Genomic DNA, 14,158 nt, shown 5'->3' with positions numbered 1-14,158 from the left:
ATGGCCGCAACAACATTAACAATACAGCACTGAAATGTGGACTGTCAGGTTTCTTTTTGATGCTCAAGTGCTCTTCAGTTGCATGATCAATCAAAAGAGAATGAAAAACACTGCAGAGGGAAGGATCAGTAAGTTGGAAGAGATCTGCATGCTGTGGAAGGGATGATGCAAGGATTATGGCCTAAAATTCAGGTATTGAAGAATCTGACAAAGAAAAAAAGTCTAAAATTGCTTTTTATGTTTTGTCAGAGTTGTACGTTTCTTGGATCAGCTATGATAAAGCCTCCTTTTTATCATTACGTTGCTGAAGAAGTGAGCTGTAAACTAGGATGCCAGTGGAAATGTGGGAAAGGATATTTTGATCTTTTTGGTATCTGTGAGGTCAAGTTCCACTTAAGACCATAGGCAAGTGGATTACAAAACTATTTCTGGAGAAGGCCATTACACCGAGAAATATACCAAGGAGGTTCAAGAAGGATGATTCTTTAGTCTGCTTATATTTGGGAAATTTAGTATTTATGGACCGTGAAGTATGGATACCAATCTCTAGGAGCATCCAGAAGATGGAGGGAGATAGGGGTTTCTAACAGTCTGTGGTGGGTACCAAGTACTGAAAGCAGAGAAATCAGGGATAATCCCTGAGGAAAAGTTAGCCCAACTTGCTGGATTCTTCCCTGAGCTGATTCTCTGTCCTGGTCTGCACAGCACACCTTCCAATAAAGACCAAATCCCTTAATAGTAAGGGTCCTTAATCTTCACAAGTACAAGCTAAAAATCTGTAGGAAAGATTAAGAGGTGTATTTGTTTTCTCTGCTTCTGCACAGAAATGGAGAATTTGCATATGAAACTGACAGCAATGGGATAAGCTCGAGCTGATGTTCCTAAATTATATTTCCAGTTACAGATAACAACGACCTTTCAAGGGTAACAGGGTTTGACCTTAACTGAAGATTTCATTTTAAATATTGAAGTAACCAAGCAGATGAATTCTTTGGTACAATATTCTGAGGGGAGGCAAATTTCCCCTCTCAGGTCTGTCTCCGGCCCCCAGACCTCACAAGCTCATGCTCCCAGCTTCCATAGCTATGAGGTAGTTGACAAAAAGCACTAAAAATCACACACCCTACCAACTTTGCATCTAAAAACTACACCACCTACATTAGTCAACCCTACATCTTTTTAAAAATCTTTGAACACAAGCATATTAAACATACATCTCTTTTCTAACATGCCTTATGGAAAATAACAGCATGCTGGCACTGCTCCAGTTTCAGTCGGAAGCTGCTGCTATTTAGCTGTTCTACTTTCTGCTGCCCTGCATAAGCAGAACCAACAAGCCTTAAATTTCTTATCTCAGTTCTGATTCTTCACCCAAAACATCTCTGTGATGGGACCCTTGAGAATGATTCTGTTGGTCCTCTGATTTGTAGCCTTAAACACGAACTAAAATTGTATCTCATCTCTGACAGAGAATTTTCCTAAAACATGCAGGTAACAGCTAACATCCAATCCCTGTGTAAGCTTCCCTAGTGAGTCTGTGATATGGCACCCCAGTCCCAGCCCAGATGCAAGCCAGTGTGTAGGCATTGTGGATGAACATGAAGCATTGCACCCAAAGCTGCCAATACAAAGCAGGCATATACCGAGAAAAGCTAAATAAATTCTAAATAAATTATAAGATTAAGATCCGTACATAAGGATTATGTATACTTTCTAGGGCTTAGGTTTATAAAGTGCTTTAATGATTTTATAAAGGCAGAGAGCCTGCTCACACTCAAAGTATGCCAGTGTGGATATTAATTCAGTGAAATCCCTAAAGAGAAGTGTCCAATATGCAGCTTTTGTGTCTGTAACCTGGGCCCCAGCTCTGTAACTTCTGTCATATTTGATCTGAACCCAGACACTGCATTCTTTGCAGGGCAAAGAAAGAGGAAGAGTATTTTGACAAGATACAGCTAAGAGGAAAGAATCCACACTGAAACAAAAACATAGACTCTGAGAACCTTTCAGGACAGAGAGTTCTTTAAACCTTATTTCTCCTTTCCTTCCCCCTTGGTTGACTTCAAAAGTAGTTTCTGAAAGGCTGAGTGCTAATGCATTGCATTTCCACTTCCCACGGTTAGATAAACACCATCTAAAAACTCATAGCACCTTCTGAAAGGCAAGTGGTGACATATTGTTGTGCTGGTAACTTAGATTCACAGCAAATGGTTTCCTGGGGAAAGCCCTAGGGACAGCTAGAACAAAAGACTCATGGCATATTTGAAATTGGCATTTTCTTGTTTTGTTTTTATCTTTTCAAAACAATTTTATTCTATATAGACCTTATTTTTATTTTTATTTTTGCTTTGCTAGAACTTTTCAATTCAAAATTATTTCAATTAAAGCCATCTACAATATCTAAAATCATTAGTGCTTTCACATTTTCTGACGTAATGAAGTTAAGTGGTTTTACAGGTTCTTTGATTCTGCAAGTCAAGACAAGTCTGGGACTCCCAGGAGCTAGTGGTTTGATCAGATTAGGTGACTGATATCACCAAGTGCCAGGACAAAAGGCGACACCTCTTCGACAGATATCAATCAACATCCTTCCGGCAAGAGGCCAGGGCATGCAGTGGCAATCAGCAGCAATGCTAAATCTACATTACAGAAGGAAGAAAGTGAAGTAATTCCCATTTAATTCCAACTATCATTTCCCTCCTCTTTAATGTGTCAGCCTAGCTTAAAGACAAAATAGCCTGCCCTTAAAGTAGGGAACTAAGTGGACCAGATTTTGATGCATGCCTGTTGGTCAGATCTTCAGGGATTCCAGCTGATCTTTTCTCTATAGATAGCAGTGTGAACCTCCTTGATCCTTTGTGATGGCAGCTTGAGCATGGACAGGCAGTCACCATTGTACCAGGAACACACAGATTTGCTCTTAAACAGAAGAGGAATGTAAAAAGCAGGTAAAACTCAGGTTCATTTTTGCTCTATTTTAGACAAAAATAAAGAGTATTGCAATGACTTAGAATGCTAAACTTAACAGTTCTAACAATAGGCATTACTGAGCACCATGGTCAATAGCGCTTAATTATAGTAAAATCATAAGAATATAAGAACAGATATTATATTATAATAGAAGAATTATGTTCCCAGGGTACAGTTGCTGACATTCAGGCTATCTGGAATACAGTGTAAATCTATACTACTATCAGGTGTGTGACATTGCTATAATAGGCTGTTCTGTTGTCAAACAGAGGTGTCTGTTTTGACAGATTTTTTGTTTTTGCCTTTCAACTTCAAATTATATTGGGCATGAATACATCCTCTTTGGTTGTAGGTTTTACATACCCAAACAGAATGCTAGCACACCTATCTGTTTATTTCTATTAACAGGTTTTCCCATTTCTAATCAAAGACTACCTTATCCAAACAATTAAGGCTCTCATACCAGCTCAACACAGTTATTTATTCCTGTCTAATTGTGGATTAGCTTATATAAAATCATGACATGTACAAACCTATTTGCTTAAGAAAAGAGTCCCAAAGATGAAATGTGAAACATTCTAGATGCTTCAAATTCCAATGCATGAAAAAAATAATAGTGAATTTGTTCAATCTTGCTACAAAATTGAAAATTGCTGTTGACACCATTTGAACCTCACTTACTCTTACAGTGTAAGGAGATGATCTGGAAGAATGCATTTTCAAATGGCAGCTTTCAACATTAAGTAAGGAGGGACACTCATTTTGAAAAAAAAAAAACATTCCACTGACATTGGAAAAAAAGTGGTGATTCCACAGAACTTAGAGCTTTTGGCAACAGCTCAGCTCTGCTGGCCCATGATATCCTGAAACAGGAAAAAAACAACAAACAAACAAGCAAAAAAACAACAACAACCCAAAACCCAAGAAACAATAAACAAAAGCAAACAAGAAACCAACCCCCCTCCCCCGCTGTAGTTAACCATTTTTATACCCTATTGCAAGTTTGGAAGCCAAACTTATATAGGTTCTGCAGATAAATCAGATATTGTATATGATATATGTTAACAGAGTTTGTGAAGCAACAGTGGCATCTGCTAATCCATACACTTGGTCTTAAATATTTCTTGCAAATACTTATTTCCTTCATTCTCTAGTTTTCTCTTAGACCATTATAATTTCAGATAGCTTCCCCAGGCAGCAGTTTCTAATCTCTAATCATCAGGCAGCAGCTGTCAGACTGTTACATTGGCATACTTTGTGCTGACTGACTCCTTGGCTTTAGAAGATGGAATTCAGAGAGGGGTAAAAAGAAATCTGTAAAATGGTATGAAGGTGAATGCACTGTGCATTAAGAGTCTTTTGATTCTTCATGGAGATGTTCCCTACTGCTTCAGGCTTTTCTCAAACTATTTCTCCTTCTGAGGCTTGGAGGAGCATCAGCTGCTACCAAGACTCTCAAAAGACAAGTGAAGCAAGACAAAAGTCTTTCCAGAATTCACATATAACTATGTAAGAAAATACAGGAAGTAGATATTTTAAAATCAAATTATTGATGTAAAATTGAAATAGCTGTTGGAATTTTTGTTAGGAAAATCTATTTTCCTCCTATTGAAGGAAGGAGGAAGGGAGGAATTTCTAGTGGGTGAGAAAGTTTTTCATGTCTTTGAATGAAAGATCTGTTTCTTTTCCTATACGATAGAAGACTGAAGCACATAGTGGAATGTGCCTAGTGGAAGTGGATGTGCAGACCAGAATGAGAGAATCCCAGCAGGAATTACTGTATGTGTTATTTGCTGACAAAATTTATTTAGTGTGCAAATTAAAAGATTCTTCATTCCACATAGGCAAGATCTAGAAACTTGATTGAATATGTTCAGATAGTTTTGCTTCATTTCTTGCACCCTGTCAGACCTGCCTAATACAGTAGCTTTTCACCTCCATCCATGAAAGGACTGAACAGGTCTTCAGTTTCTAAGGGCTCAAGAGACATACCTGTTGGTCATACCAAGCATGTCTTCCCCTGTGTAAGACACAGAGGACTGGTTGATTTGACTGTAAAGGTCCAGGATGCACTGTGGGCAGGTAGGGATATAATGATGCATGATTTTTGTATCATAAACAGTCAGACACAATTAGTATGGAACTCCACAAGGCCTGCTTTTACAGAAACAGATCTTTTATCTTTGTAAAAGTAGAGCTGTGATTTAAAGATAAAACTTCGTACACTGTGAATGGCAGATAAAGGCACTTTCAGAGGCATCAAATAATAAAGATAAAAAATATTGTTCTTTCACATAGTATTTTCTCTCTTGTCAAAACAGGACTCATAAATCACATAAAATTTAGCACGCTAAAAGACACTTAGAATACAGCACACTGTGCAAATCAAAATAACTCCTGTCTTGATATTTATAGAGTTTTCATAACCACAGTATCTAATAATTAAACTATCACCCAAGCTAGCTATCACTATGAGCTGTAAAGCTTTTCTGTTGTACACAGACTGTAACAGAATCATCCTGGAAGGACTGCAGAGTTGTTCAAGGCCAGTTACAACAGAAACTTTAAAAGCAGCTTTACATTCTCCTTATGATATTTCCCACTTATCCTTGCACTTCTCTGATTCCATATATTTCCCTAGAATTTGCTACCAAAGCAGAATCCTGGGACCAAATTGTATTATAGATTGGTTCATGCTGTCATTTTTAAATATAAAGAACCTCAGAGAAAGTGTGTAACCCTGTACTTAGTTTAAATAACTCCTTACTTTTTTTTAAGTTTGCAAAGTATTTCATTTATAATATATGCACTTTTTTGTACATACTATATTATTACACTTAGAATCCTTACATTTATTCAAAACCAAAGACTATTTAGTATGTTTCAGTTTTGATGTTCATATTAATTCAATTATATCAAAGGATATAAATCTGTATAAATTTTGATGTAAACTAAAAGAAAACAATGAATGGTTAATAACCACTAAGGAGATGGGTTGTGTCCTGTGCCATAGGGGACAGTGGGCACTTTGCTACTGATTTAGAGATCAGTGTACAGGAGAATAGATTTAAATTCTATTTATTTATACCCTATTGTTTAACCAAATTATGCAGTCAGTCATCATGTTACATTTAGTGCCATTTGATAAATTCGATGTTAAAAATCATACTTTTTAAAATGCATCCTTCTGTAGAGGACTCATGCATGAAGGGCACATGAGGCTAAATTTGTTCTAAAGCATGCATTAGCTAAAACAACTTTGTATAACAAGATATTAAATATTTATTACCACCTTTCTGGAAGGTGGAACATGTATCTGCCACTGGCATCTAACACTTTCTGCTATTGTATATCTAGCCCTTTTAACAATGCTCAGCTGTTTCTGCATTATTAGAATGGCATTTTCCTACATGGTTGTCAGTTAACAGATGAAGAAACAAACTGTATTATCCACTGTAAGTAAATGAAATAAACATGATGAAGCATTCCAAACACTGTCATATGAACAGGATTGATATTAGACTCACTTTTTTATTGATATAATATGGGTCCATGTCTTCCAAGGGCTCTGACACCATTCCTGGAGGTATGTCACCATATATAAATGGAAGTGTTTTTCCTGCTTCCAAGTCACTGTTTGGCTTTGGCCCATTTTCATCATCATTGTCTTTACGATCTTGTTTGGAATTCTTAGCTTTTTCTGCAGCAATACGTTGTTCAATAGCTGCAAGAGACTCTCTAGTGAAGTATTGGAAGCTGTCTGGTCCTGGTGGTACAAGCACTGGCTGCTCCATCTTTTCATCCTGCACATTTTAATTAGCATTCACTCTTCTGCATAGGAAAATTCTAAAAGAAGGCAGAAAATAAAATTTAAACAAACATGTTACAATCACTGAGTAAGAAAGATATTACATTTATTTTGAAATGCTTTTGTTTATGCAATGTGTGCTTGTAGCCCAGAAAGCTGACTGTATTTGGGGCTGCATCAAAAGAAGCACGGCCAGCAGGGTGAGAGAGGTGTTTCTCCCTCTCTACTTCACTCTCATGAACCCCCCAGTAAAAGAATGACATGAACCAGTTTGAATGAGTCCAGAATGTGTTTGAACGTGGCCAATGAAGCCACAAAGATGATCGGAGGCTGGAGCATCTATCCTGTGGAAACAGGCTGAGTGAGTTGGGGCTGTTCAGCCTGGAAAAGGGAAGACTCTGGGAAGACTTTACAGTGGCCTTCCAGCACACCTAAAGGGGCCCTACAGGAAAGCTGGGCCTGTAAGGGAGAATGGTTTAAACTAAAAAAAGGGAGGCTTAGATTAGATATTAAGGAGAAATTCTTTACTCAGAGGGTGATGTGTACATTGCAGCTGAAATACATTGCAGCTGAAAAGAATAAACCTGATGAGAGAAAAAAAAAATCCTGTTAAAAATTACAGATCCAGCATCTTTCATGCTGCTGAAAATTTTCTGATGACATCAGACATAGAGATGAAATGCGTATTTGGGCACACAATGGAGTATATTTCTCATGCCTGAATTTCATGAGGTGACTTCACTCTCTACCCATTGCTGGGGTGTTTGAAAAATGATTAGTCAACCTTTCAGGAGAGTGAAGGATCAATGCAGGTCAGTACACTTCAAAATAAGCAAGGGATGTAGAATGACAGAGAAGTAAGAATAAAAGATGTGGCTGGGAGGGGTTCATATTGACACAGATAAAAACAAGATAAATAAAAACAGAAGTTAGAGAAAGAAGCTGAAAAAAAAAAAAAAAGAAAATAGGACATAAATGGAAAAAAGAGGAGACAGCATATCAGTGTAGAAAGAATTAGGAGAGTGAAGAATGTGCAATGGAAAAATTAGGGAGAATGGAAGATAATAAGTATAAAAAAAATGCAGAGATGAAAACAAAGAAAAATTGTCAAGTAGTAAGTAATAAGCCCCCAAATCCTGTAGATCATTAATGCCAGGGTGAGCACAACCATCTTAAACACACAGAACAGATGTATTCAGCAAGTGGAACGCAGTAGATAAATTATGAAAGAGGGGTCAAAATAGTTATGGAATCTGCAACCCATATTTTACCGAGGTGTATACAATCATTAGCCACAATCAGAGGAAGAGATTCTAAAGAAATAAGATTTGTCTTTGTAAAAAAATTAAAAAGGTGCTGATCTACTCGAACCCAAGGTATTAACCCATGCAGACTGTATCCAGAATCAGTTCTCTAAACCTAAAAGACCTAACCTCTTTAAACCTCTGAACCTCATTTCTAATCCTAGAAGGAATCATCATCTTCCTTCTTCTTTCTCCATTAAGGGTAAAATGGATACAAGTGTACCTGAAGCAATAAGGATTTAAAACCTTCTCTTCCTCTACATAAATAGCATTCTCCAGCCATTCTCCAGATATTCCTCAGCTCCCCGTTTTATGGTTAGGTTTACTTCTGGGAATCAAAAATTCAAGCCCCTAATTACTGAACAATTACAGACATACAGTTTGCATGCTCTGTGATTAGTTTCTAATATTCAGAAACACACTGTTGCTATTGAGAAAGAAACATAAAAACCTACAATCAGGCTTTTCTCTTCTCAGTTTATTTTAAAAAGGAAGGGACAAAGGGACGGATTTCTTACCAACTTCTCTCCCTCTGGAGTGAATGATGTATCAGAGATTTTTTTTTTTCTCTTCTACATCTTCATTTGTGTTTCATTGACTTTCTGATGTGCAATGTATTGGTAGGCAAAACATTTCAAATTCTGTAAAACAAGGTACTTGGAATTTTTATAGAATAGAATCATTGTGTTTCTTCTGAATTTTCCCCGGTGACATATATTTGTATATACTTTGCAGTGTATGGATTGTTTTAAGACAGTTAATTCCAGAGCACACTCAATATACTCTGTGCACAGACCATCTGTAAACCACATTCAGAAGTCTGAAGTTGTTCAGTTGCATCTGTGCTATTGCACAATGTTGATCTGCCCATGCATATTAAGTCTGAAGCATCTAGAGCTGCACTGGATTAGCTACTCACACAACGACCATCTGGGCAATATACATGCAATTAATTCAGCACTTCCATGATGGATCTGATTTACTGTACACCTTACATAGTCATAAATCTATGCATGCTTATGGAATAACTCCAGATCAAATATCCACAGAGCTTTAAAAAAATCTAGTCTTTAAGTTTCACCTAGGTAAATTTACTAGGCAAAATGAAGGGACTTGTCAGCAGATAGATGGAGAAAATGGTGTCTCATCTAAAAGTGATGCCAAAACAGTTGCATGCTGGCCTATGTGGAAGTCAATTAGACTATACTTAACTCTCTGAAAAAGAGGGCAGGTTTTGACAAGGTTTTTTTTCTAATCTGAAAAACATTAGCTGTTTGCCATTAGCTGCTTTCATGATCTTCATTGCCATAATAACTAACAGTAACAAAAGTTTCCAGAGAATTTGCTCAGGATGATCTTGGCATACTGCAATACTGCAAATACCTGAACTTTAGTAAGCTAATTTATTTCTGTAATTGATTTATGAGCCATAATAGTGTGCTTCTATATTTGATCTTCTGTGACGACACCCCTACATTTAAATTCATCATCCATTTGCCATATAATTTAATGAATGTTGAGACGTTGAAGTTCCAGTGGACCCTATGTGATAGAAATGTAGGATTTTGATCGTAACAGACAAGTTTAAACAACACTTATGATACAACAGGTTTCATTCATACTTTCACCTACAGAAACACCTACATAAAGTCTTCCACGATCACTTTTCTGTCAGAATGCTGAGATGAAACCTAACCTCTAACAAAACCAAACAAAAACTCTTCCTGCTTCTCCCACCCTTTGAGGTGCCAAAATTCTCAGCAATATAACTTTTAATATTAGTTAGCATTAATTTTACTCAATAAGCATAGAAGTATGATTAACTTTAAAAAAGCTGTAGCTTCTCAGATTTACTGTATAGCAATGTGCTGTGTGCCATGCTTATCTACATACATATCTAGAACTACATAGATATTAACTTTCTCCCATGGTTAATGCTGCAGGTGTGTAGACACGGTGAACAGACAAGAAAGGTATTTTTGTTTTTCAGTTGACATAGCCATGTCAGGCACAACGGAACATGCAGCAAGCAAGCATGAATTAGAGAATAACTTATGTACCTTTTGGGGGTAAAACATTGCATGCATCTGAAGTACCAGTGGATTAATACCTCTGCCTCCCCCACCCTACTATATTCAGCTGTATTCTCCAGTTTCCTCAGTTTGGGTGAACTGATGGTGAGACTAGATTTGTACCCTTCCACAGTGCAATATGAGATGGTGCAGCTCTAGTTCATCATGGGTGAATGTATTTCCAAGATGAAGCGGAAAGATGAGTGCAAAAGGAAAGGTACTTGAGTCTTTCAACAAATGCATCACATACTCTTTTGCACTGTTACTTGCAGAATTAATGACTCACAGGACTCTTCATTATATACACCCCAAAATAAGATTTTTTACACTTAGTGATGTAAGAAACAAGTAATCTATCACCACTAATAGAAAATAAAAATAGCATCAAATGAAATATTAAGTGATTAGCAATGAAACTGGACTGTTTCATTGTCTGGTTAACCTTCCTTTGAATTTCAGAAAGCTACCCTTAAATGTCTGTACACACTGCTGTTTCCTCATACTATCCAGTACTGTGAAACTGATTGCTAAGGGAAAACAGACAAGAGCATTCTGCTAGACTAAGCAGAATTTAATCTTTGCCGTTCACTTTGCCCTTGCCTTGTGACATACATTATGTTTTTGCTTTTGGCATAAACTAACAAATCAATTTTTTAAAAAAATCATACATTTTACTATTAAAAAAAAAGCATAATCATAAAGACTAGCATTAATACTTTGAATTGCAATAAGATGACATTGGTAACTTCACTTTCATTTCAACTATCAGTATATTAGTAAGGTTATCAGTGATATGCACAGGTATTGTCACCTGGCTGATTCAAGGCACAACATAACAAATCACAGCTACTACAAATCAAGGTAGATAAGTGAATCTACATGTGAATTCACACAGCACAAATCTCTATGGAACTTTGCTTCTTATTGTTTATTGGCAGAGTTTCTCTGTATTTCTGAATTATCAACTAGTCATTATGATTCATGCCTTCAGAACACAGAATAAAATTGAATAACCTTCCGCAAAGTGTAGATTTTTGGGAGGAGAAGTGGGGACGTGTTGCCAACTATTATGGCTTTATATGCGAGGAGTAGAGCTGAGGAGTAGACCTTCTTCCTGTCTTCACAGAAGACGAGCCTATATCTGGCCTGTTTATCTCCATTTTAGGGCTACTACAGGTAGCTCTGAAATTAGGTAGCTTATCCAAAGCAACACACTTAGCAGAAGAACAGAAATCAGATTAGGTTCTTAAGACTGCACAATTTTTTATGACTCCCTGTAGCTCATATATAAAATTAAATTCAATTCTAATGAACAGATTTATAAAGGAAACATGCATATTATCAGTCTGATAATAGTATTCTAGTATAGTATCAGAAGTAGAATGGTATCAGAATAAGGCACATACTTATGCATTGACAAATAAGCGAATTATCTGAAATACTGAAAGCAATAAAATAACATATATTTGCTCAAGCAAACATCTGTGCTTTGCAGCTAGGTATTTCCATTATATAAGCTGATACCCAGCAAAGATACTGGCACAGGAAAAGAAACATAGAAGGGGAGCAATGAGCAGAGTGGATCACTATTTGCCACAGAGTTGCAAATAATTAAGGGTAGCTATGTGATTTAGGAAGGCAGTTTAGTGCCTCAGTCTAGACTGCCCAACAGCCAGAAAGCAGAAGACAAAGAGAGGAAATGCAGTTAATGTCTGTGATATCCACACTTTTGTATAATTGCTTAGTTTACATCTCATTACATGAGTATTTATATTTAACTCCCCCATCAGCTCTCAGAATTCAGAGCCACGATTTTCCACCAATCAGCAAAACACTTACACTACCACAGGCAGCAGACCATCTGATCTGTCTTTGCAGTACTCATAGTGCCATCACTATGCAGGATGAAATCAAGATTTACTGGTACAGAAAGGAAGCCCTCAAGAAAACATGAACTTGGCAACTTAATGGTAAGCCTTCATTTGGGAAGGCAGTCATGGCTTCTGATCCCTGCTCCCAAAGCTATTTCCCTATTGTATCCAATAAATTCACTTGAGAAATTGGTTTAATATTGCTGGAGGTGAGAATAATAGTTGAGAAAAAAATTAAGAATATCTAATAGAAAAGAGGGTTTAGTTGCAGTTTTCACTCCTCCACTCCTACCTCCCCTCAAACATGTATATTGTTAGTCCTTATCCATGTTTGTCATTTAGAGTAAATCAAATGACCACATGATGTGGACACAGCATTTTGTTCATCACTGTTAATTTTATATACGTGTATGCATTGGTTTGATTGCCATTGGACTTCTCATTACATTTTTAAATTTAAGCAATGTATCTCTATAGCTACTGTGCTTTGCTTTAGATTAAAAATAAAGAGCTTGCTTCTGCTTTCTGCTTTGATAGCTTAATTCCATTAACTGCAACAGAGTCATTTCTATTTTAGAAAGCTGAAAAAAATTGGTTATGCAGTTCCATAGAAAGAAAAAAATAATTAAAGGGACAAATCACAGGGCATCTGGATTACTACTCCATCAGAGCAAATACATTTAATAGTTTAGAACTACTGGAGTGCTACCAAGCTGAATGAATTCCATGTGTATTTTGTTCCTGCAGTGTACCTTGTGCAACAAATAGCTGCAGTACAGAGTGCAGAGAAGCGGCCTTTCTGCTTTTTTTTCATTTGATCAGTAAAGGGACCCCCTCCTATTGAGAATCAACATCACCATTTTAATAATAATTTTCTCAAGCAATGTATGAAATGTTTTCCTCCATTTATCGTAGCAAACATAATAGTGCCTTTCTTTGGTTAAAAAAATAAATAAACAAAGCAATGTAGGCTATGCAGTACAAGTTATATAAATGTCACAGTTTCCTTTTTTTTTCAGATGATTTGCATCTCTGAAAATTTCTTACAATTAATAAAAAATTATCTCATCATTGTGACTTTAAAAAAAAGAAACAAACTTTTTTCAGTACATAGGCTAGGTCAAAGATAAAAAAGTAAGAAAATCTCACCTGTTTTCTGATTAGTTTTGAATAGTTTTCCAATAGAATTTGAGTTAACAATGCTAGTCTAATGCCATTTTGCACAAGCTCCCATCAAACGGACATTCATCAGACCACTATGTCTCAGTCTTATGTCCAGGCACCCCTACACAGGTCAGTAGTCTTAAGACCTGACATCACTCAAGCCCTACCATCCTGTGCCCTAGAAGCAGTATAACTGTGCAGTTAATCTACCCTAGTGAATATTAAATAAATTATTTACACTAACAACTATGAATTATTGCAGCTAGTACACAAGCAATTGTACACGTTTAGAGCTGGTTTCTGTAGCTCAACTTTGTGTTGCAATTGATATGATGTACTCCCTCCAGGCTACGCATTTCCTTGATAAGTCCCTCTGGCACACCTTCTAGACAAAGCCTGTCTGCTTCCTTTACTACAAATGGCACCTATGTTTCAACAGGCCTCATAAAATCCCAGCACCAGTGCTTATTCCCACACTCACTTGTGTCTTAACAGATTCATCCCAAAACACCATACTTCTGACACTGGTGTGCAGCTCACTCGGGAAAACAGCAGCTGAACCATGTGATTCAGAAAAAAACAGCATTCAAAGCAAGAGACACGGAGACTTTGCAGAAGTCATTAATACCATTATGCTTTACTCTGAAGAGAGTAAACAAGAGAAAAACAAAAATAGAAAAAGTAAAACAGACCTCCACTGCTATCTCTCTGAATTTCTTACTGACTCTTAGCTTAAATTTTGCGCTTTGGCCTGACTCATTCAAGCTCTCTCTCTTGCACACAGCTTTTCTCAAAATGGCCAGGTAATAAATAAACCTTTGGTTTTATTACTCCCAGCTCCTGCATCAGGAGACCACCTGGTCATTGCCATCAGCTCATTAAAATCCATCCACTAATCTGCTGTTTAGTTATCATCCCACTTACCAGAATGAATTTTCTTGGTCATCTCCCTTTCACTAACGTGCCAAT

The 14,158-nt window shown here is 36.9% G+C and overlaps 1 protein-coding gene across 1 annotated transcript in view; it reads right to left on the bottom strand.

Moving 5' to 3' along the window:
• The window catches only part of LOC116490528 (sodium channel protein type 1 subunit alpha-like), a 100,141-nt gene that overhangs the window by 63,236 nt on the left and 22,747 nt on the right, over nt 1-14,158 (bottom strand). The window contains 1 exon segment of the mRNA XM_032189781.1: nt 6,498-6,816. Within this exon segment, the coding sequence (XP_032045672.1) occupies nt 6,498-6,764 (267 nt within the window). The 5' untranslated portion in view covers nt 6,765-6,816.

Source organism: Aythya fuligula, chromosome 6, assembly GCF_009819795.1.
Source record: "Aythya fuligula isolate bAytFul2 chromosome 6, bAytFul2.pri, whole genome shotgun sequence".
Classification (NCBI taxonomy): domain Eukaryota; kingdom Metazoa; phylum Chordata; class Aves; order Anseriformes; family Anatidae; genus Aythya; species Aythya fuligula.
This window is presented reverse-complemented; position numbering and strand designations above follow the sequence as displayed.